Raw genomic sequence first — 24,202 nt, 5'->3', positions numbered from 1 at the left:
TACAGACGTAGACCATTTCAGTTAAAAGCATGTTAATTGTGTACAGAGGAACACCATTTTAGTTAAAAGTGAAAAATATGTTTTAAAAAAGTATGCACAATTTCTTTTTAAGGACCTGATCTTAATAAAAGAAATGTGAGTATTTGAAGGCAATTCGGTGCATGTGCAAAAGAGTGTGCATGTAATTTATGCTAGGAAATTATGCAAATTTCACGTACCATTAGATTGTCACACTGTTCGTAAGCATGAATAAATGGAGCTTGCAGAAATCCTCTCGTGGTCAAGGCAAAATTACATTCAGGAAAAAAAAAGTGAACTGAAAGGGTCATTACCAAAACAGTTTTTTTTGAAAACGTCTCTCATTAGTTTATGGTTGTAATACAACGTAAGCACATATTCTCCCTTTTAAAGTTAATTTTGTCAGCACACACTTGATATTTGCATAAAATGGACTTCTAACTTGATTGTGCGCGGCACACCGTTTATTTATACATTTGATAACTATATTTTTCCAGCATACTTTCTATACGTTCTTTAAGGATATTCATTCTCGGCAAATAAAAACAAGCGTACTGGCAGTAATTACATGTGCAGCCATGTTAGCATGAAAGGTTGATAACTGGGGTGCGTGTAATTGACAATGTTGCGCCTTGAACTCTACATACAAACAAATTATCCATTATGTAAGGTTGTTACCCTTTTGTGTGTATAAAATTATCACTGCATGCTCACATCCAAATATGCTAATGGTTTTCATTATGGCATAATAGTGCTTGATCTAATGAAGGCATAACATATAATAATTGAGACTGCAACTACTTGCATAGTTTTTCACAATCTTGCATATGGTACCACACACAATGTGGTAACGCCCAGTAAATGGCCCAGAACATATTTACTTGCAATGCTTTGCTATCTCACTTGTGGTGCCATGCACAAAGTGTTAATCGCGAGGCTTGACCATAATCTATGATGAGGAGGTTGTTAAAGGATACCACTCATTGCTGGCTTGTCCATATGTCATTTTACGACATAGAAAACATGTAAAAGAAGGCAAATGTAAAGAAGAGGCGAAGGCAAATGTTTTTGATTTCTCAGTGAAAAAAAATTGACCTTGCGATTTGTGAAATACCGCCAGAGAACCTTCGCGTGAAAATGCTGTCCTCTTACGAAGTGCAGCATCCCTGTTATGCATCCAGCGTAACGCAACAAGCATTGGCCCAGCAAGGAGGAGGGGTGGAGTTGTTCAAGTCTACCTCCACCTCCCTAAACAATCTGGCTGCACTCCTGCTAGCAGGGCTTCATACTTCATTGAGGGCAACAAAATAGAACAAGTCTTTTTTGAAAGCTCATAAGATAGGAGATACTTCCCTGGCACCTACCATATACAGTTGAACCCCTTTATAAGAGACATGCACCAGGGAGCAGTTCTTGTCTGTTATATGGGGTTTCTCTTATAAGCAGGGTGCCACGTTCTCATTTTTTGATCAAACCCCTATTTTGATGTAGGCACACTGGTGTGTCTTATACCCAACTGTTTCTTGCATCAGTGTCTCTTGTAAAGGGGCTCAACTGTAGTTGGTTTTTAACTTTCTCTAGTGACGATCTCATGATAGTGCTAGATTTTTTTACTACAACTTTGAACTCCTTGAGGAAGCACTTAAAAATGGTTTATCCTTGCCTTTATCCTGTGTTTCTGCTTTATTTTGCATGTTTCTGCATTCTACAATGTAGGCCAAATTTGTGCCATTCGCCAAAGGAGCATTCGAATGCAGTGTGGTGTCAGTTTTGTGCCTGATTGATTGTGCCTCTCGTGCAACTGCAGCTGATGACAGCAGTGGATCACACCGGTCTTCTCCCCGAGGTCGCCTGAGGGGCCGCTCGCGGCACTCTTCTGGTGGCAGTGATGACTCGAACCGTCTTCTGCCTACCATTGCCATTGTTGGAGCAGAGGAGGTAAACAGCATTGGTTGTAACGTTGCCTTGTGTTTTGCTTTCTCTTCAATGACAACAGAGAACTTTATAATGAGCTGTATGTAGCACTTGGGGGAGTGGGGGTTGTCGTACAAACTGTGCCATGGCACCACCACCAAGACGACTGGTGCTCGTAGCTGACAAGAAGTAATTTAGACGAGGGCCATGGTGCCGAAATAGCCATGTGAACATCGGTGCTGGTGACAGCATTTTATGATACTTTAGATGACACTGGCTTGCTGAAAACGGTCTCACGTATTCACAAGAAAATGGAGAGATTGTTATCAGCACTGGCCCAACGAAATAAACATTAGCTTGAAAGCTTCTCTTCTTTGCCTGCTACTGATTAGTTTTACTATGTGTGGGCAAGCCGAATAAATGTGAAAAGCACACGTGATGAAACTCATAGGCTGCTGTACTTTTGTTTGGCATTAAGAATCGTGCAAAAAGCATCTTTGTGACAGTCACATTGTGACATTTGTGACACATTTGTCACATTCACATTCATGACAGTACCAAGAAGGTAGCAAATTGGGCTAGTTGGAGTATACTCGATGGCCAGCGCAAACAAGAAACAGTCCTAAAAAGAAAAAATAGCGCCTGTGTCGTCTACATTCATCTATTACTGCGTTTTGCTTGTGCTAGCCATCATGAGTACCAACAAGTGTGTTTCAGCAGATGCATAAGTGGCATTACTGCTCACATCAAAGCATTCGCGGATCCCCGAGCTTCTTGGTACTGCTGGTTGACCCTGGCAGTTTTCTCCACCTCATAGACTCATACAATTTCCTTTCACTGTGCATTCTCCCTCTCTTTGATCGACCTCAGTGGCACTGCACAAAAGTTAAAAGGCAGAGTCCTGCCATCCCTTTCCAAGCCTCTTTTCTCCTCTCTTCCAGCAGCAAAGCTCGCTAAAGTTGTGTGGTCATAACTCTCGTCTACTGCCACACAGTGTGAGCCACTTCACTTTTACTTCTTTGACCTTCACAGCTCTCTGACGCAATCATCGCTAGGTCTTGTTGCCTCACTGACAAATTTCTACAATTTTTAGTTTGCCTCTCAGCATCAGCATTCCATTAACGTTAAAGTCATGGGCCGTGTTCTCTACCAGCTAAATTCGCTGATCCGAGCAAGATAAAAGAAGTCACGAGAAAATGGAGATATTGTTATCGGCACTGGTCCAACAAACCTTAGCATGGAGGCTTCCCTTTGCTTGCTACTGATTAGCTTTAGTACGTGTCTGCAAACTAAATGTCAAAAGTACACACGATAAAACTCGTAGGCTGCTGCACTTTTGTTTGGCATTACTCTTAACATTGCATCATAACAGGATAGATCGACAGACTAAGTGAGCGTTAGAGGTGCTGCCATCGAGGTAAATGGCCATCACTACAATAACATGTTGCATGGTTTGAATTGCTCCATGAAAATGAAAGCATCAGTCGAGAACACCTTGCCGCTAGTCTTATGTAGGTATAGATTGCTTGATAATGAATGTGTTCAGGTGTGCTTTCACTCAGTCATCGTGTTTCATATTTTGATTCACCTGAGCATACCCTAATAAAGTGGTTTATTTTCACCGAGCTCAAGCTTTGATAAGCAAGATACGATGGCTGCTGCTGATGATACGTGCAGATGATGATGATGAAAGGTAGATATTGCTCTCATACTACTTTATTTTGTTCTTTTTCCTTTTGTTCATTCAACAGAGCTCATCTGTCAAAAGTAGCGCAGACAGCATGGATCGGGACAGCACACATCGGGACGACGAACTCGAACGAATCTACAGTCGCAGCCAGACGAGTCTGTCATCTATTGGCGTCAGCGTGAGTAAATTCAGCTGTACAAACTCTTGCTTCCTGATTCTCCAAACAGGATAGACAACAAGGGTTGTATAAGGCAGCAACTAAGCCTGTAAAAGAGAACTAGCTCTAGTATGCGCTGTCGGAAAGCCTGTAGAGCCTGCTTATCATCCTAATAGTGCAATATTCTTTTCTCTCTGCCTTTCTCGATTCGAGATTGCAACCTGTCAGAGATGCTGCGAGACCTAGTGACCCAAGCCGTCTGCCTTGAACATAGGGCAGTGCTGAACTCAACTGATGCCCTTTATTACACAGGCAGCTTAAAGGGACTCTAAAGTAAAACAGTGAATCGGTTTAGGTTGATAAAGCGTACTCTCAGAACTCTAATGTGGTTAATTTCATCATCATAAGTTTACTAACAGTTGAGAAAATCAGTGTTTTCAAAAGTTCCATTTTTAAGTTCCATGCTGAAATCTCTGTGCGTGACGTCAAGGGTTTCAAAGTGTACTTGTCATATTTTGGCGACATTGGCTCAACGAAATTTCCTGAAACTTGGTATGTTAAGTATATGGCCCCCTCAGAGGTCAATGTACTTCACTTTTACCAATTAAGAACTATGTAGGCCCTAGTAGATGTCATCAAGATCTATGACATCACGGCAATTTCAAGGTGGTGTCGCCACCCCCTTTTTCTTTTTGCGCGTTTTCTTGCATAAAGGATGGTGATATTGTAATCGTGAAAGAGTAATTTACTAATAATAGAAAAATCGTTTTTCTCTTTAGTGTCCCTTGAACCGTGGTTAAACTTAACAGTGCTTTAAACCGCTCAGCCACTGTTAACCTTAACTGTAATCAGCTGGAGCTACACCGTCCATGGCACGGCGACGTAATAGGTGATGATTCGTGTACTGGTTTTGTTCTGACTAAATTCTCTATGAGATTTCATTATTTTGTTATATAAATGGTACTTCTGAGTAATCTGAACAACACAATTGCAATAGTTAAGAGTCTGAAGGTCCTGCACAGCACTTTTGCGATTCACCATCCACCATTCTTCCCACTTGCAAAACATTGGTTTCCCTAAAGCAAGGTTGCCAAGCTCGGCTAACTCAACTGCGATTAACATGCTAACTGCTACTTGGACTGGCCTATAACTGTACTAACCGGGTTTATAGACCGTCACTGTTACGTTAAGCATGGTTAAAGTGACTCGTGTAACAGGGGTATAAGGGCTTCTAGAACTTACTCAAGTGCTGCAAGACTGCAGCTCGAGCACTTTGTGGCTCCTAACGGCAACGGCGATAGTTTTTTTTTCTGTCGCATTCTGTACAACCTGTTGGTGCACGTGTTTACACATGAACGTAAACAAGCTGAAGCAACATAAATATGCTGTGGAACGTGACTCTTTAGATACAAAGCAGCAGTCACATTATTTAACAGCAAGTAACGTAGCCATGCTGTCGCTGAGCACATTTGCCAAGCAAGTAGCCATAGTGTAACTGAATGGTTGCTTCAGGCATTTCCACCCTGCACTAATTGTTGGGGATATCAGGGCCCTAGACTGCATGTCAGTGATGTTACATATTAACTTTTCACAAGGATCTACATCCTAGTAATATTGGACGTCCTAATGCTACAGCGCAAAAGCATGACTGTTCCTGGAAAATGTCGTATTATTTGCCAATCTGCCGGCCTGCTGAAGTACTTGTTGATTTCAGAAGTTTTTTGTTTCATTAGGTAAATGGCACCAAACATAGCCACTTTGTCACATCGTAGCCAGCCCTGGCATCCCTGGTTATTGTCATCGTGGCATCACGGCTAGGAAAACTCACGACAGTGTGTCAAGAAGCGAAAACATGAAGGAAACGGGACCTTGGCATGGTTGTTGAAGACTTTATCAGATGCCGCCACTTTCCAGCAAAGCTTTTAAAGCCGTCGGTGTGTTTCAAACGCTGTTGAACACCAAGCAATGGCTCCGTCAATCAATGAACAGTTTAGAAGATTTCTCACTGCTCGTGTAATGATTTCTCATGCTTGTTACTTTGCCAACACAGTGCCCTCATTACCCACAACATTAACACGACATTAACACAACATTAGCATTGTGCATCCTTTGCTTCCTTCAAGAGGTGCAGATATTGTCAAATGTTGCAATTTAGTCATAGACATTTCTAGCATTTACTTGGCACTGTACTTTGTTTCATACATCAGGTGCAACACTGTGGAAGTTATGCAATAAGTTCGGCCAGCAAAATGCATAAGTCTGCACGTCTCATGCTTGGATTTGGACGTTGTAAACCTGGCATCCACAATTTGCTCCAGCTGCGCGCTGCTGGAAATAATCGCAGAGGCCACAATACGAAAACAAACAAACACTAAGTGATCCAGGACGACCTGTTGACAGCCATATAAATAACAGGTTTTGTTTATTTCTAAGGCACAAAGCATCTTCATTTATTACTCAGTCTAAAAACGAAAAAAGCATCACACTACGGGTGGTAAAATCATTTAACTATTTTTTGGGGGTGAACACATATACTGCAGAAAGTCTCGCTAGCTTCCATAGCGTTGCACCCATAGGTCAGCAAAAAATGTGGAGCTCACTCAGACTCACTCATGAAATATATTTTGCCCTTAGAGCTCACTCGGACTCGGACTCAGAAAAAGTTTCCTCAACCGGACTCACTCGGACTCCGACTCACTAAAATTTATCCCAGCCGGACTCACTCATACTCAGACTCATCAAAATGTTACTCACTCGGACTCACTCACACTCAGACTCACGGCTCCATCTGAGTCTGAGTGAGTTGACTCACGAGTCCGTTAGCATATAATTAGCTTTTTCAACCATGGTGTCCACGCGAATGTTTCGCATAAATGGTGCTCTACTTGCCGCCTTTTGATCTCGTACCTTCAGATACGTGTTTTGAGTGGTTGCAATCCAGCAAGGACATTTTTATTGAAAGAGATGACTCACGCGAGCCATTTTTATCAAGAACTACCTGCGAAAGAGTTTGCAGGAGGGGAGGGGGGTCACCTGCCTCCCCCCTCCGTAACTCACGCCTGATCACTAAATATTGAGCTGGCATATGAACACTAGTGCTTTGAAGTATGTGTGAGTAGACGGGAATATAAATGTGAGCCGACATAAGGCTGATATTAACGCTGTAGTAGTTTAGATAGAACCATAGGTCGGCAAAAAAGTGCGGAGCTTACTCAGACTCATTCCAGAAGTATATTTTATGCTTAGGTTAGGGCTCACTCGGACTCAGACTCACTGAAATTTTCCTCAACCGGACTCACTCGGACTCAGGCTCACTGAAGTTTTTCACAACCGGACTCACTGCGACTCAAACTCACCAAAAATTTCTCACCCAAACTCACTCAGACTCACGGCTTGATCTGAGTCTGAGTGAGCCTGAGTGAGTCTACTCATGAGTGAGTTTGCCGACCTATGGTTGCATCTGATGTATGAAATGGAGTATACATCTCTCACTTTTGCCTTTATGTTTTCAAAACGTTGTAGTTGCAATAACATTTCCACTCTAAACATATCTTTCAATGCTGGCGAGTAGTGCCGACTATGCTGTGCTAGTGTGGAGTGTTGAGCAAAGGCTTTCTTTCGTGTTTCTTTCCCGGCACAGCAGATGCGCAGCGAGAGCATGACGAGTGTGTACAGTGCAGCCGGTGGCGGTCGGTACGGGACGGTGGCCGTCACCGGCGAAGTCCTCTTCTCCATCCTCTACAACTACAAGTCAGGACTGCTGGAAGTGCACGTGCGAGAGTGCCGAAATCTGGCGCCCGTGGACACCAAGCGCAACCGCTCCGACCCGTAAGTGACTTCTGGACAATTTCGACCCCATTACTGTTGGGTGTTTCTGGCCGTGACGCAACCCCACTGTCGGCTTGGTTTCGGGAATATCAGGGAAGCTTGAAACGCAAAGGAATGGCACATTGTGAAGTCAAAATGATGATAGGGATAGAAAGGGAATTTGACAACCTCGTTTGCTGCTGATAGCAGCAAGCGAGGCCGTGGCGAGCGAGCGAAAGCAGCGATTGAGCAATCGAAGCAGGCTTCACACACGTTGTGATGTTATTGCATGCGCCCTCTATGCGACGGAGATGGCCGGTTTGTGTCATCTTTGCTTCAGTCATGTTTGTTGCCAGCGCATACGGGTAGAGCATACCATGCGCGGGGTGAACATGGCGGCGACACCAATGGCAACCGCAAAAACCCGTCAAGAGTGCACATATAATTGCTATCGCAGTAAAAAAAAAAGGCTTCTTCGCATTCCACTTAGGTATTGCCAACCGCTGTCATGTGTACAGCTGGCGTATCTCTACTCTGTTGCCCACACAATAAGCAATGACCTATGACTGCCAATGTCATTCAAATGTTGTGGTGCCTGGTGCAGCTGTCAACATGATGCTAATCCTTGCTTCCTTGGCACAACTACTTCTCCGAAAAAATCACCTATGCCCTCACTAAATGCTTGATTTCATATCCAATATGCACGAGTCATTGTGCTCTCAACATTACTGTCATTGTGCCCTGTCTGGTGTCACTTTCATCGTTATCATGCCATTGTCTCCGTTTCCGGTTCATTTATCAAAGTGTCAAGTAGCACTCGAAGCTCTTGTTTTTGTAACTGTGTACACTTTGTCTTCATGACATTCATCGGAGCTGTAAAGAACTGAGCCGTGAACATTGAGATGAGGACCACAGATATAATCTCAATGTAGAGTGCATCTCGATGTGCAGTACTCGCGAATTGAAACGCGAAATCGTGTTTTTTTTTTTTTTTATGTGTAATGAGTGCTATGAGTATGCTATGAGTGTGTCATGCTGCTGCAAATCTGGCCACTAAAGGTAATGTACAGCCACAGTCACGTCTGTGTAGAGCGCACGAGCAGCCGGTTTTTGCTCAGCGGGGCGACACCTTGAGGCAGTTTCGGGCTCTGACGTGGTCAGCCTGACTACTATGCCGCGCACGCTCCTGACACACCACGTCAGAGCCCAAAACTGCCTCAAAGTGTCGCCCAGCAGAGCGAAAACCGGCTGCTCGCGTGCTCTACACAGACGTGACTGCGGCTGTAAGCATTCTAGTCAAAATTACTACACTGATGTAACGTTAACTGTAGACACTGGATACGATAATGCGTGCATCACTTAGGCTTAAATTTTCACATTTCAATCTGTGGGTGCTGTACACCTATCACTGGTGTGTGGCAGCAGTTGTGTTCAGATATTTTAGCGCAGCTTTAAGAACCCGGAGTGGTTAAACATAATCCTGAGCCCTTAACAAGTCACAGGTGTAGCTTCGGTACGCAGGACTGTACAGTTTCAAAGTAGAAATAATAGGGCAAGTTAGTGATAATTTTGGCAAAATGAAATTTCACATGTCATGATTGACTGTTGCAGCTGCTGGACAAAGACGTAAAAGGAGAAACCTACACAAGATCTGTCTGTTTGTTTCATATTTCACATCTCATTCTCTAGCTTTTGTGCTGATTGATCGTGAATTTATACAATTTTGTTTTATACATTATTTGATCACACCATAAGTATAGTGCACCAGCAGACTGTTGGGCCAATAGCTGAAGCTCATGGAGGCCCATCATCGTAAGCAAATTACAGCACATGAAAAATTAAGCATCACGAGATTGTCACGTATCTCGGGAGCGCTTGCAACGCGGAATGAAATTGGGAGAGTGAGCGAGGCCGGAGACCGTGGCGTCACGACAAACACACTTTATAGAACTCAACACTGCAAACAAGAAGTTAACACCAAAAAATTTACATCAAAATGTAACGTTAGAAACAGTGACGCTATATCGTGCAATCTCTAACAAATCGCAAAGCCTGCAAGCTGTGCTTAACTTCTACGGACTCCAATGTCTGGCCACTATGGCGCCTCAGTCTCGCTACGCGAATCGAACGTTCTTACGGTTCGTGTTGCCCGTCGCCTCGATTCGATGCGAAGATCGACGCCCTGCCCCGTCGTCGCAGCTGCTGTCGACGTCTTGGGGTCGTTGTCGTCGATCCGCCGCGTCGCTAGTCTTCCTCGTCGCCGGTCCTCCGGCCCTTCGTCGAGAACATCTGTCTCGCCCAGTTAGGCCTAACTCCTGGCCTCTCCTTGGTGCCACCGGGTCGAACTGTCGACGTGGCTCTTCGGTGATTGTCGGTGGGTCGCCGTCGCCTTGCCGAGCTGTGGTAGTGCTGCAGGTGCCACGAGAACTGCGTGCTGAGGCTGCCGCAAGCCCAGGACGCCTCGCTCGGTAGACCCCGAGGTCGACGGCCACCCTCCCGGGGCATGCACAACGCTGCCTCCAGAACTCAGCCCTGCTGCTCTCGTCGCGGGTGCGACGCTGGCTTGTACCACCTTCCTCCTCGACGACTCCACCGAACAATGCCCAACTCTTCTTCTCTGGTCCCACACCTCAGCTCGGGTCGCGTGGCACGCGCCTTTCTCCGGCCAATGGCTTGCGTCGACGTGGCGGGGGTGCACACCATCGGGTACTTTTCCATTCCCCGCACACCATCGACGCATTGCGCTGTCCGGTACGCGCCCCGTGCCTCTTTACTCATGACATTGGGCCCCCTTTTAAGAGTTTTTTTTTCTTAAAAAACTGCTTCTGTCCTCCTCCTTATGGTTATGGCCCTCTGCTCTTCTGATAGTGTCTTGTAGCTTGTGCTCCAATTTCCTTGCTTGACTTGTGCGCATCTTCACTTCCCCACTTTGTCACGCACTTTCACTCACAATTTACTTCACCGCACATAGTTCATACAACACCACTGTCATTAGTTCTACACACCACATGTTCATTGTCCAGAACACTAAAATCTCCAAGGTACGAGATTACACCATGCCACAATCCGTCGCTTCATTGGTGACTTTGCACAAAGTGCTTGACATCTTTCTGTATGCCTGGCCAAAATGCCTCCTTCGTCACTTCCCTACGCAGGTTCTGTGTATCTCTGAACCCATTCGCATACCAATGCTCTAAAATGACCCGTCTATAACATGCGGGCACCCTCAGTTGTCTAATTGGTGTCCCTCTTTTCCAAAACTTACGGAAAATTAACTCCTTGACTGATTCGTAGGACACTCCGTCTCTACATCCCTCTCTGGTTGGTTTACGGCCAATCCTATCTACCGCGTGCCTCAGAGTTCTGTCCCTCCTCTGTTCATTTGAGAACTCCTCAGAGGTTACACCTACACACTCCACCATTGGCACTCTATCCTTGCCTCGTGCCTCGCTCTTCCCACTACCCCTACTAGCTACAATGCTCTCGGGGCTTCCAGTTACCTGTTTCCTGTGTTTAGCATATTTCTCACGCTGTACTGGGTCATCCACCCTTCTTACCCCTGGCCTATTTCCCAATATCACATCATAGATGGGATCTTCCATACACTTCGCTGTGAGTACACCTACGAAATAAGGAGTATCTAACCTTATTTTCGCCTCGGGTAACTCCTTCTTGGACCCATCTACAAAGGCCACTGTGCCTATTCTCCCTGTGAAATCCTTTTTATTCACCAGACTTCTCCTCACTAACACAGTATCCGCTCCTGAGTCCCTCAGCACCGTTACCCGTTTGCCATTTACTTTACCCTCCACAACTGGCATATTAACACCTTCCGACCTATCTATCACTGCACCAACTACCTCTTCCTTCCCTTCTGACCTCATTGCACACGCAGTATGCTCTACCGGTCTATTCCTACACTCGTTCGCTTTGTGCCCTCTTTTCTGACACAATTGGCAGGTAACGTGGGATTCTTGTTGACTAGTGCTAGTGCGGCAGTTCATAGCTATATGCCCTAGTCGATTGCACAAGAAACACCGCTGCTGTGCCCTTTGTTTACCCCTTGGGGCCTCACTGTTGCTCTCTTCTTCCTTGTAATCGTCTCTGTCGCCTTTTTCTAAGTTCCTTAGACCCTGAGCCTCTACGAACTGGTCCGCTTGCTTTGCCATCTCCCCTACTGTGCTTAGCTTCCTCTCTTTCAAAAATACTGCTAAGTTTTTGCTGCACCTGTTGAGGAATTGCTCAGCAACCATTCTGTCGCGGACCCCTTCATAGGTCTTTTCTGTCTCAGACAGCTCTATCCAGCGATCAAAATAGTTAGCTAGCCGACACGCAAACTGCTTGCCAGTTTCTGAATCTTCGGGCTTACACGTTCGGAACTTCTCCCGAAACCCTTCAGCCGTCAACCTGAACCTCTCTAATAAAGTCTTTTTAACTATATCGTAATCTAGAGATTCCTCTGCTGGCATGCGCCCAAACACGCTTAACGCCTCTCCCACGAGACACAAACTCAGAGCGTTTGCCCACTCGCCTTTCTCCCAGCCTTGCCCAATGGCGATCCTTTCGAATCGATGCAAATATGCATCAAGGTCGTCCCTTCGCTCATCGAAGGGCGCCATCAGTTTACGCGGGCAAATTTGTCTCGGCCTGGGAATAGGCGAGTTGGCCGACGCTGACGTGGGAGTACTCGCGTTACTAGGCTCGCTGCGCGGACAAGCGTTCACCTCGGCTAGCTTCAGTTTAAGCTCGAGGATCTCCTTTTCGCGCTCGTGCTGTTCACGCGCTTCGCGCGCACGTTCCTTTTCGCGCTCGTGTTCTATACGCGCCCGTTCCTTTTCGCGCTCGTGTTCTTCACGCGCGCGCTCGTACTCCGCTTCGCGTGCCCGTTCTTGCAGTGCGAGCTGCTTGTCATGCTCCTTCTGAGCGACCTCAAAAAACCTCTTCGTCTCCTCCTTATCCATCCCTAAGTCTTTGGCCACGGCCGCCAACTTCTCCCAATCCATCCTTGCAACCCCCGACGATACGTAACTGGGCCCAACGCTGGAAAAATCCTGGCACAGGCTCGCCACTTATTATGTCACGTATCTCGGGAGCGCTTGCAACGCGGAATGAAATTGGGAGAGTGAGCGAGGCCGGAGACCGTGGCGTCACGACAAACACACTTTATAGAACTCAACACTGCAAACAAGAAGTTAACACCAAAAAATTTACATCAAAATGTAACGTTAGAAACAGTGACGCTATATCGTGCAATCTCTAACAAATCGCAAAGCCTGCAAGCTGTGCTTAACTTCTACGGACTCCAATGTCTGGCCACTATGGCGCCTCAGTCTCGCTACGCGAATCGAACGTTCTTACGGTTCGTGTTGCCCGTCGCCTCGATTCGATGCGAAGATCGACGCCCTGCCCCGTCGTCGCAGCTGCTGTCGACGTCTTGGGGTCGTTGTCGTCGATCCGCCGCGTCGCTAGTCTTCCTCGTCGCCGGTCCTCCGGCCCTTCGTCGAGAACATCTGTCTCGCCCAGTTAGGCCTAACTCCTGGCCTCTCCTTGGTGCCACCGGGTCGAACTGTCGACGTGGCTCTTCGGTGATTGTCGGTGGGTCGCCGTCGCCTTGCCGAGCTGTGGTAGTGCTGCAGGTGCCACGAGAACTGCGTGCTGAGGCTGCCGCAAGCCCAGGACGCCTCGCTCGGTAGACCCCGAGGTCGACGGCCACCCTCCCGGGGCATGCACAACGCTGCCTCCAGAACTCAGCCCTGCTGCTCTCGTCGCGGGTGCGACGCTGGCTTGTACCACCTTCCTCCTCGACGACTCCACCGAACAATGCCCAACTCTTCTTCTCTGGTCCCACACCTCAGCTCGGGTCGCGTGGCACGCGCCTTTCTCCGGCCAATGGCTTGCGTCGACGTGGCGGGGGTGCACACCATCGGGTACTTTTCCATTCCCCGCACACCATCGACGCATTGCGCTGTCCGGCACGCGCCCCGTGCCTCTTTACTCATGACAGAGATACCACATTCAAGTTTCGCATTCAAGTAATGTATGAAGTGACCAATTCACATTATTGAGTAATACATAATATGTGGACTCTGTGGGTGTATTCATCTATATGAATTTGTTCTTTATCCTGCTACTACCAAACTCAGCTGGTGCCACTGCAAATAAAGTTTTCTCGCCTCTTTCCACCCAGATATGTCAAGGTCTACCTGCTTCCTGATAAGACCAAAAGTGGCAAGCGCAAGACCAAAGTCAAGAAGCACACTCTTAACCCTGTTTTCGAAGAAGTCCTCAAGGTACGTACTTCGCCTGAGCAAGCTCAGCAATCCATTCATGTTTCAATAGCAACTCGGATGACATTTCTTAAAAAAAAGAAAGGCAAAGGTATTACTAATGTAGTTGCGCTGAGCGGAATGCACGAAGGACTAGCTACAAAAAAAAAACAGGACAAGTAGTTACTCCTTCGTGCATTTTGCTCAGCACAACTACACTGGAATGTCATACCAACTAGCCCAGGTTGAAGCTTTGCTGAAAAGGGCAAAGGCTTCACCTATCTAGATTGTTTGAACACCCTATTAGAAACCTTCGAACATTTTTTTGATGCTGAGAGGTCCCTTAGTTGCAGAGGTAATTGCCACTAAAAGGACCGCACGGCTTGTCTGCATTTGAAATCACCAGCAGTGAACAGCTCCTCGTGGAAGTATCCCGAGGCATGGCAGCTATCTCGGATGCCATCGTATGTTAATTACTGCATGTTGCCTAATTTCAATTAATAACCCGTGCAGAGAGGACACCTTTCTTTCGTAGGAAGTGCCAGCAGAATGGTGTCGAAACAGCAGCACTAATTTCTGCAGGAAAGTTCAATAAAATTAGCCAAGTGGCATTTAGTACTTTGTTGTAATGTGACATAACTTAGCTTCTTAATTACAATCTGAACCCACAACCTTCGCAGGTTGTGGATTCAGATCCCACCGATGGAAAGGGTGATTTTTTGTCCACTCCCGCTCATTTCAGTTTACATCACAATTACTGCACTACAGTTAAAGACAACAATTAACGTCCTCTGTGCTTTCCCTGGCCTAATTGTCAATTCAGTTCTTTGACTGTGTCTAACATATAAAGGAGCACCTCGGAAAAAATTTCCCTTCTTTCGTTCATTGTTACGTACTCGTAATTATTAATGTTTTTCCTTGGACTCACGACCAGCCTTTGGCTATCGGTCCAACCAGTAACTTTTTATATGTTCTATGTCTGGAATTAAAGAAATTGAATTGATCTCTTGATACTCTCTATACAGTTCCGGGTGACCATGAGCGAGCTGCAGGCGCGCACCCTGTGGCTGTCGGTGTGGCACAGTGACATGTTTGGCCGCAATGACTTCCTCGGGGAAGTGATGCTGCCTCTCACCTACGAGACACTCGAGAAGACGGAAGTCCGCTGCTTCGCTCTCCAGGAAAGGGTAAGCTGGTATCGCCTATGCTCCCTTGGTAGTGTGATAGGGGCTGTGCAGTGAGCAGTGGAAGCTCGCTGTACAGTCACCGAAATGTGTGTGTGGGTTTGTGTATGTACACACACACACATTTCCACCCTGCTAAAATTCACTTTTGGAATGGGGATATGCGAAATAGCTCAGACGTCTGGCTGTGATGCCTGTGTGTTATCATCTCATGTTTCATAGCACTAAACTAACCACTCGTAATCCCCGTGCAAACGTTGTTGGTTGGTAGATTTATTGAACTCAGATCCTTGGTAGTGTGATAAGGGCTGTGCAGTGAGCAGTGGAAGCTCACTGCACAGTCACTGAAGTGTGTGTGTGTGTGGGTGGGTTTGTGTTTGTACACACACACATATTTCCACCCTGCTAAAATTCTCTTTTGGAATAGGGGATACGCAAAATAGCTCGAATGTCTGGCTGTGCTGCCTGTGCGTTATCATCTCATGTTTTTTAGCACTAAACGAACCACTCATGGTCCCCATGCAAACGTTGTTCGTTGGTATATTTATTGAACTCAGATCCTTGTGTGTGAGTGTTTCCTTATCGTACAAACGCTTACCGACAAATGAGCGTACAGTGCTCGCTGGCACCTCATGTTCCGTGGCTTGCATGCGCTGTTCCCAGCGTTTTATGCCGCCAGCACGATGTACAACCTCTTTGGCGGAGAGCGAAAGCAGAATTTTAAAACTTTCAGCAAGATATGACAAATTGTAACGGACATATTGCTGCAGCAACTGGCTAGCATCGTTGTGATGTTAATTTTGTTGCTACGCATTTGTTAAATAACTTCAGTGCTCAGAATGTGGATGCTGAAGCTGTCCCCATTTTTGTGCGATATCCATCAATATTTTTATTAGGCAATTACGTATACACTGGAAATGTTTTTGTGTACAGCTGTTTTCCAATCACGTTCACAAACATTCCTGCTGTTCACATGTCTTGTACTTTTACATGATTAAAACCCTGTTTGCATTAGTCATTAGTGGATTTCTTATGATGATTTGATGCCCCCCTTAGTCATTGCTACTAATGGGGCCTGCAGAGTATTTTGCAATAAATGAATAAGTAAAATGTAGAGCTGTGCGAATAGCAAAATTTTAGGTGCGAAGCGAATTCGAATAATAAAGATTGAGTGCGAATCGAATCGAATAATTTCGAATAATTTTCGAATATTTCTCAAACATTTTTCGAATAATTCGAAGTGAAATTACAGAAAAAGTTGCAGAGAATCCCTAAGTATGTTCTTGTGAGATCACAACATGAAAGTGTTTCTTTTCGCTAGGTTGATGAAGCGCTGGTGGGGTCATATTTCATAGTTGTCTTTCTTATCAAGAATGAGGCAATGTAGAGGCCGAATTGTATTTATGTACATGATTTGGTGCAACCAAAGTGTTGCTGACAACACTTTACACGTGATAGGCAGAGATGCCATTTCCTCAGCCTCTCCTCCTCTTTCAACTGCTGTGGAAGGCCAACTGATATGGCGGACAAGGATGTGCTCCCTTCAAGTGCGGAGTTCCAAATCTGCCTCGTAGACGTCGATATATAAGAACATCTGAAATTTTGGATGCTAAAAAGCTTCGGCGTCCGATTTTTCGGACTTCCTGCCCAAATTTCAGGTCCAAAACAGCATTAATTGAGCCCCCAACTCTGCCACATCTTTCATCTCCATATTGGAACCAGCGTTTGCTTGAGTTAATACATTTGCGACCGTAGCGGAGCTTGAAAGGCAGCTTTGCCGCAATACGGGGGTGTGATGAGGTGAAGCATGTTGAAAATCTAGGGACCACTTTTAAACGGACGTTGTCTGTCTCTTGCCTAAGTTCGACCATAACGGAGCTTGAAAGGCAGCTTTGCCGCAATACGGGGGTGTGATCAGGTGAAGCATATTGAAAATCTAGGGACCATTTCCAACCGGACGTTGACTGCCTTTGTTTTTGGGAAGTTCGAATAGTTCGAATAGTAAAATTTCAGTGCGAATCGAATCGAATAGCAAACACTATTCGAAAAATATTCGAAATTTCGAATATTCGCACACCCCTAGTAAAATGTTAACTGTATTGCATGCAGAACGCCTGTACATTGTTCAAAATGCAAACATGGTGCAAACAATTACCTTTTTCAATTTATTGAGACAATCACCTATAAACTAAGTGATTAGGTTGGGTAAATTATCCGCCAACAGTTTAATAAGAGTGCGCCTGCACCCCCCGGGGCGTCTAGGCTGATAAGCTGATAAGCTGAACCACTACTAAGCTCGAGATTGCATGCTTGACCCCCGCCATGCTTCGATGGACACGAGAAAAACATTCATGTACTGAGATGAAGCATGCTAAAGAACACAAGGAGGCAAAAATCAATAATCTATTGTTGCTTTGGGAGGTCAGGCGCACGGAGCGAGAATTCTTGAGGAGGAGAAACTGTGCTCGCTCGAGCGTCCTAATCAGGTCACGGAATCGGGCGCAGCACTGACACGCCCTCTGTCGTGAAAGTCCGCTAGCGGAAAAGGAAAAACGCTCTCCCACGAAGCTCGCCGGTTCAAGGTCATTTGGAGCCGGTTTTCCATTTGCACTTTACGGCCAAGTTCTTGTGTGTTCTCGCCGGCTCCATATTTTTCGGTAAATTAACGAACAAAATGGCGTCACACAGGAAAATTACCTGAGTGATATATCTTGTAGAATGCGAAATCTATAATTTTTGATAACGTGAGCTCAATAGGTTAGGTATAGTTTTCATGGTGAAAGCCTTAGATGCCTCAGTTGACCATCGGCGTTGGCGTCCCACTTCGGCGGCGTCAACGTGAGTGATGCGAAAAATCATCGCGTGATGACGTCACATATCGCCAAAATTTCTGATGTCATCACTTGACATCGTAGCTTTGCACTGCCTCCGTGATTGGTGGGCCGATCACGGAGGCAGTGCAAAACCAGGTGAGGTGCAGAAAGCTTGCAATGCCTCTGATCCTGGAGGCCATGCAAAACCATGTTAGGCGCATAAAGCTTTTGAAGGGGTATGGGGCAGGACAGACACATCGACTGAAGAAAAAAAGTAGAGGAAGAAGATGGCGTTTGCCTTCGAGTCGTCTTAGTCTAATGCATAAGGGACCCTGTGAGTTTTTTTTGAACGAATGATGGGACTTACTCTCCGAGAAGTGCTTCTCGCAAAAGTAGTCATGAGGCGTGAGCTCTGGATCTTTCCTTTGTGTGGCGTGAGCCCACATTTCCAACCTCACCGGTTCACTAGGAACATTGAAGGTAATTACCTTCTCCTCGCAGAATGCGTACCCACTGTTGCAGTTCGGCACAACGCATTTCTGCCCCATCCTAAAGGAGCACCGGTGGAAATCTGCCATGTGCTCTCTTTTGATCACGGAGCAATACTTTCTCCGTGCCTTTTTGCGGCGTGAAAAGCGCGCGCAAAGATTGAGAAGTCAGCGCTGCCGGCACAATGCGGAAGCCACTGAGCGCGCTAAAGAGACAGAAAGCCTGCAAATCAAGAAGGAATGCGTGACAGCTTGCTGGCACAAATTGGGAACTTTCCCTCCCAAGGCCACCTACGCAAGCGTGCGCACGACATGTGAGTGAGGGGCCCATGCTTGCAGCAGACAGGGGCCACAACTAGCAGCTCGTTTAAAGTGCTGTACAACCTATAATTCGGGCAGTATCTATTAGTAACTGCAGCTAAAATATCTGTCACATCTACCAATTGATGTTACAGACAGAAATCTGGGAAATGTTACGATGTACGAGGCGGTATCACGATTTTTATGCGTCGCATCCATAGAAGAGCATGTAAACGATGCCAACACGCCAGAAGCGTCACCTGTCGTGCTGCAGCGGCTGTGCAGTTTCTCCTTCTCAAATACTTCTTTTTCCGTGGTCAGGCCACATCAATCATGAAATCGGCAAGTGATGTCTGTAGTGGAAAACTTCGTGGGGGTGCTGCATATTAGTTTAGTTAAAGGCACTTCCATATCGAGTTTGCTTGGTGTAATAAGTCCAGGTAATGAATCGTGTTGCACGGGTGTAAAGTAGCAAGAAACACCAGATGGTCACACCCATATATAGGTAATTCGTTCCATATATAGGTCTTTCGATATATGTAATATTTTATATGTTTACAATATATTCAGTGTGATTTTACAGCTGTTCGATATACACAATAATTCATTATATGTGGGTTCGACAGTATATAGTGCTGTATGCATAAATCATGCAACAAGCCCTTACCGTGTTTCAGTTTGAGTGCCCCGAGGTTCCACTGAGCTACAAGGGGGACATTCTGCTGGCGCTGAAGTACATGCCGCCGGACGTGACTAGCCGCAGCATCAAGCAGGGACCCGTGCGCGGCTCCCTGCATGTGCTGGTCAAGGAGGCACGCAACCTCACGGCCACACGCTCCAACGGAACCTCCGACCCCTTTTGCAAAAGGTCTGTTTGCCAGATTGCGTTCCATGATACTCTCCGTTATACCTGTTACACACGGACAGTCTAGTCCCCGTGTTCAGGAATGCCACTTAACTAGAAGCCATGACCATTCTTTTGCTGTGCTATACTGAAACACTTAAGACAAAACAAGAAGGCAGGACACACATGTGCACATATGGGTCCTGCCTTCTCGTTTTGTCGTAGTGTTTCAGTATAACGCAACAAAATAATAATGATGCCATACCAACTAGCCCCATCGCATTCTTATAGAAGCCATGACTTGAATGCCTGACATCATCGTAACACCTCTCGTGTATGCGCTGATGGATTTGTAATGAGCATCTTAGGCATGTTCACATCATCATGGAACAACTTCAACACGCCAGAAACAAGGACAGACGAAAAAGAATGGACACAACGAGCACTTGGTATGTCCACACTTTTTCGTCTGTCCTTGTTTTTGGCACTTTGAAGTTGTTCCATGATGTCTTACAAAATCGCCCGAGCTTCCGTGCTTCTAATGTTCACATCAGATGTCATGTTATTCAGAAATGACCGAGTGAAGTCGTGGCATCATATTAAAGGGGTCCTAAACTGCCCTTCGTGCTTGATGAAAAAATAAGTAACGCAGAAAGCAGAGGTTGCTCTGAACGCTGTTGTAAATTGTTTGAACCACCCACGGGGAAGCCAAGTGCATCGAAGGACTTCGGCAACGACGAGGAAGAAGAGAACATTGGGTGAAAGAGAACATGCTCTTGGACATAGATGCTTGGTTTTGCATCTCTTTTTCCTGGTGCCTTTAGACGCCGAAGCGTGGTTTTCCCACATAAACCTCAGCCAAATTTTCCAGTAGTGTGCGACAAGCAGAGTTTACAGGCGGAGCGCTAAGTTGCCACTTTCTCAAGCGCCCTCCTTTCAAACAGAGGTGCGTCCTCACTCTCTTCGTGGCTGTTGTATGGCTTCCTCTAGCAGAGTGCTGTATTGGCCGATAGCCAGCGTAAACAAAGAGCGGAGTTTGGATCAGATGCACTTCTTGCCCCGGGGTGGTGCCACGTGCCGGCGCCGCGCTCCATAGTGTGCTAAAATTACACAGGTGTAGCACTACTGTGCACTGGAAAAACACTGGAAGAGAGCGATCGCGTTTCCTGACATGCACTGACATAGGTTGTTCACGCCTTAGTCACACATCCCTGTGTAGGTTCCACCACGCCTGTCGGGATGAAAGAAGAGGGAATGTACTCAAAGTATACAACAGATTCCTTTAACTCCGCTTGTTCTTGACGGATTTGAAAAATTTTTGCAGCAGTCGGTTCATGAGGCAATAATCTTCCACATTGAGGTCATTCAGTGATTACTTGTAAAAGTGACTTTAAAGCACACTACTGAATTGTGGGGGTAAATTCCCTTCAGCAGAGCAGCATCTACCGAAAGGAATTCGCATGAGGTGACACACAACTAAGGAGCATCTCCTTTCTGGTGCAGGCCCTTTGCTGAAAGGGATATATCCAACTACTTTGTAAGTGTAAAGGTGTTGCCTTTTTTGCATCCCCTCAGTAATAGAAATGCTGTCGACACACACCATAGCCTTGGATATAATGTAATTTAATTACCGTATATTGCCGATTATAAGTCGGCGTTTTTTTTTTTTTTTTTTTTCATAAAATGACCTTCCAAAGTTCGGGGGTCGACCAATAATCGGAGTCGACCTATACGTGGAATCGTAAAGTCGACTTATCTGTGGGGTCCGACGAAAGGTCATCGTCCTTGGATTTCCTGCTATTCGACGCATCGATAACATCAGCCGCAGAGGCTGCGGAGTCGCGGCAACAGCTATCTCCCAGCGCATGCGCGCCGCTTTCAGAGCTGGACATTTTTGCGATCTGCCACGACAATCGCGAAACCATAGCGAAACCACGCGAGGCGATACTACGGAGCGCGTTTAAAAATCACCACCGCGCGGCATTAATGCAAACTGCTTGGGAAACACGGTCTCGAAAGCAGCATTTCAAACCTTTGATAGAGGGCGAACGATGATCTATGAATAAAGAGGAATTTATCTTGCGATGCGCGCTGCAGTTTTGTTTTCATACAATAGAAACGATTCGTTGACAAACCATTGGCGTTCCACAGAAAAGCTGGCAGTGCCATGTGGGCTGGCAACGCTTCGCGGGGAACTAAACCACATGACTTGACCAGTCACATGCGCCCACAAGCGTCTTCGCGTCTTTTTGCGCTCATGCCTGTTCGCCATTTCTGCATTTCACTTCGCTTATGAGCAGTGGTGTGCGCGATTTGCAACGTTGCCAAGTGGATGCCAAGATGCCACCGCTTTGCCGGCAACAGTACAGCGCTGCTTTCAAGAGGGAAGCGATCCTCTACGCAGAGTCGGAAACCAACGTTGAAGCAGGGCGCAAGTTTGATGTGTCGGAAAAGTGCGTGAGGGAATGGAGAAAACAAAGGACCAAGACGTTCGCGTGCGCTGCTACACGCCGTTCCTTTCGCGGACCGAAGTCTGGACGATACCCTGCCGCTGAGGAGGCAGTTCGATATTGGGTTCACGACCAGAGAAGCAAGAGCCTGAGTGTTTGCTACGATGATATTGAAGCAAAAGCACGTACTGTCGCGAAGGATATGTGCATCCTGCAAACCGAGTTCAAGGTATCCAAGAAATGGGTCACGAACTTTATGAAACGGAATGGCCTGAGCCTAAGACGATGCACAACTGTATGCCAAAGGTTGCCCGAAGCCTACGAAGAAAAACAGTGTGCGTTTCTTCGCTACGTGAGTGATCTGAAGGCAAAGCATTCATTCCTGCTGGGTCAAATCGGTCCGCGCGGTGTTTTCAACGTGCGGCATCTCAGTACCACCGGCACCCGTTCTGACGGTGAGCAGCAGCAGTGGCTCACATGATGGCAATGACCGTGACTGCGTCCTTCTCTCAAGCGACGACGAGTCGTAAGCAATGTTTCACGGGCAAATAAATGTTTCTTGGCATCACTCCCTCTTCTGAAAAACTTATTAGCTATGGCTAGATTATCCTGAAGCACTATGGCCGCAGCATGAGGCTGTGTTAGGAGTCAACTTTTTTTCCCATGGAAGGGGTTGCAAATTGGGGGGTCGACTTATAATCGGAGTCAACTTATAATCGGCAATATATGGTACTTCCATAAACGTTTATTATAGTTAGTAGAAGCCCAGTTTTCTTTGGAGTCAGTTTTTATTCCAGCACTTCTTTCAAACACGTCGAACTGGCCCATTGCAGGTGCCGCCACAATCGCATTGCCCTACGTCTCTGCAAGCCACTTTTTCATCATGTTCTTATGGCTATGCAGTTCGGTCCGTGCAGTGTACTCATTCTCTGCTTTGTGTCTTGGACACGCAGATTTTATGCTTTACGGTTTAGTGTCCAGTGTTTTGCATTGTCCAAATGCACAGGATGTTATTTTGCATTTTGGCAGATTCGGTTTAAAACAATGGGCGCTTTCTGTTTTGCTGGAGTGCTTACTAAGAACACATAAGGAAGACTGCACTGTATGGTGTGTCGCCAGCACAAGTCAATTTTGTGGAGAGTCTTGTTAGCCTATGTGTCAGAAATGTATTAGCAATCATGTCGTTTAGTAAGCAGGCCTTCTGAGATTTTGTTTCATACCTGTGTGTTGCTAAAAAGCAAGTGAAAAATAACTTTATTAAATTAATTTGCAAGCTCTGTTTGAAAGGGCAACAGGAACAGGCTAAGCATTTCTGCTTGTTTGTGTCATGTTGTTAAATGAATTAAGGACAAATGTGATCACTTTGTCTTGGGTCTCTGAACTCAATGCAACTAAACCACTCTAGCAGTTGTGATAGCAGCCATAAGCTTTTTACAAAACACCGCATTAAGTGTATGGCACACGTTCCGCAACATCACGGACTTGTATGTATATTTGCTTTTCCTTCTCTTCCTTAGCGTCATTTACTACCATTATTGATTACAGTCACCCATTTTCGAGATCAGAGTATGTAGCAGACAAAAACAGGAAGCCCTCTTCTTTAAAGGGCCCGTAAACAGGTTGCGACTTTTTTTTTACACCCCCCAAACAAGCTCGCTAATTCGTGCAGTAGACCGCGGCGATCACGTTTTCCGAATATTACAGCGCTGCGCGCCGCGCAGACCCTTCATTTCGAAAAACAATTCCCGCGCTTCTTTCCTACGCCTGACCAATCCTCCTCGTACGCGCAGTGACGCCAACTCGACGATCGGCGAGTTGACGTAGCACTGAGCTCGTCGATTGGTCTAAACCAGGTCTCAACAAACAGTTGTGAAGTTAACGTCAGTTCCTGTTTCCACCCACCGCTACGAAACTGCGCCTTGTTTTTTGGCCCTGTGGTGATGCGGTCTCGGCAACGCAGTTGTCGCGCGTATATTCCTCAGCACCTGCACGCACTTCGCCTTCGACATGAGGCGAAGCGTTGTTCAGTTGCCGGCTGCAAATCGAGCGGGGAGAGGGGAATCTCCGGTAACTCGGACGGGTTCTCCCAGGCTTTTCTCTCGCGCCCCTTCGACGTCTCGGAAAGCAAGCAGGCATTCCTGCTGCATTGTGAACTGTCACAAAGGTTTAAAAATAGTGAAGAGCCGAAAACTGCCCTTCAAGTTACGGAGCACGTGCGACAATATAAACAATAAACCAGGAGCCGCAGCAAGCGGAAGTGCATTGCGACTG

At 46.2% G+C, this 24,202-nt stretch overlaps 1 protein-coding gene across 2 annotated transcripts in view; it reads left to right on the top strand.

Moving 5' to 3' along the window:
• The window catches only part of LOC119396401 (uncharacterized), a 93,020-nt gene that overhangs the window by 62,326 nt on the left and 6,492 nt on the right, over window positions 1-24,202 (top strand). The window contains exons 3-8 of one of the 2 annotated variants that reach the window (XM_037663608.2): window positions 1,826-1,956; window positions 3,684-3,800; window positions 7,423-7,607; window positions 13,774-13,876; window positions 14,878-15,039; window positions 19,315-19,505. In XM_037663608.2, the coding sequence (XP_037519536.1) occupies window positions 1,826-1,956; window positions 3,684-3,800; window positions 7,423-7,607; window positions 13,774-13,876; window positions 14,878-15,039; window positions 19,315-19,505 (889 nt within the window). Of the gene's footprint in view, window positions 1-1,825; window positions 1,957-3,683; window positions 3,801-7,419; window positions 7,608-13,773; window positions 13,877-14,877; window positions 15,040-19,314; window positions 19,506-24,202 lie in introns of both variants that reach the window. The other variant, XM_037663607.2, reaches the window with a different exon arrangement.

The sequence above is a fragment of the Rhipicephalus sanguineus genome, chromosome 6 (assembly GCF_013339695.2).
Source record: "Rhipicephalus sanguineus isolate Rsan-2018 chromosome 6, BIME_Rsan_1.4, whole genome shotgun sequence".
Taxonomy (NCBI): domain Eukaryota; kingdom Metazoa; phylum Arthropoda; class Arachnida; order Ixodida; family Ixodidae; genus Rhipicephalus; species Rhipicephalus sanguineus.
Note: the sequence above shows the minus strand (reverse complement) of the source record. Positions and strands in the feature narration are given on the sequence as shown.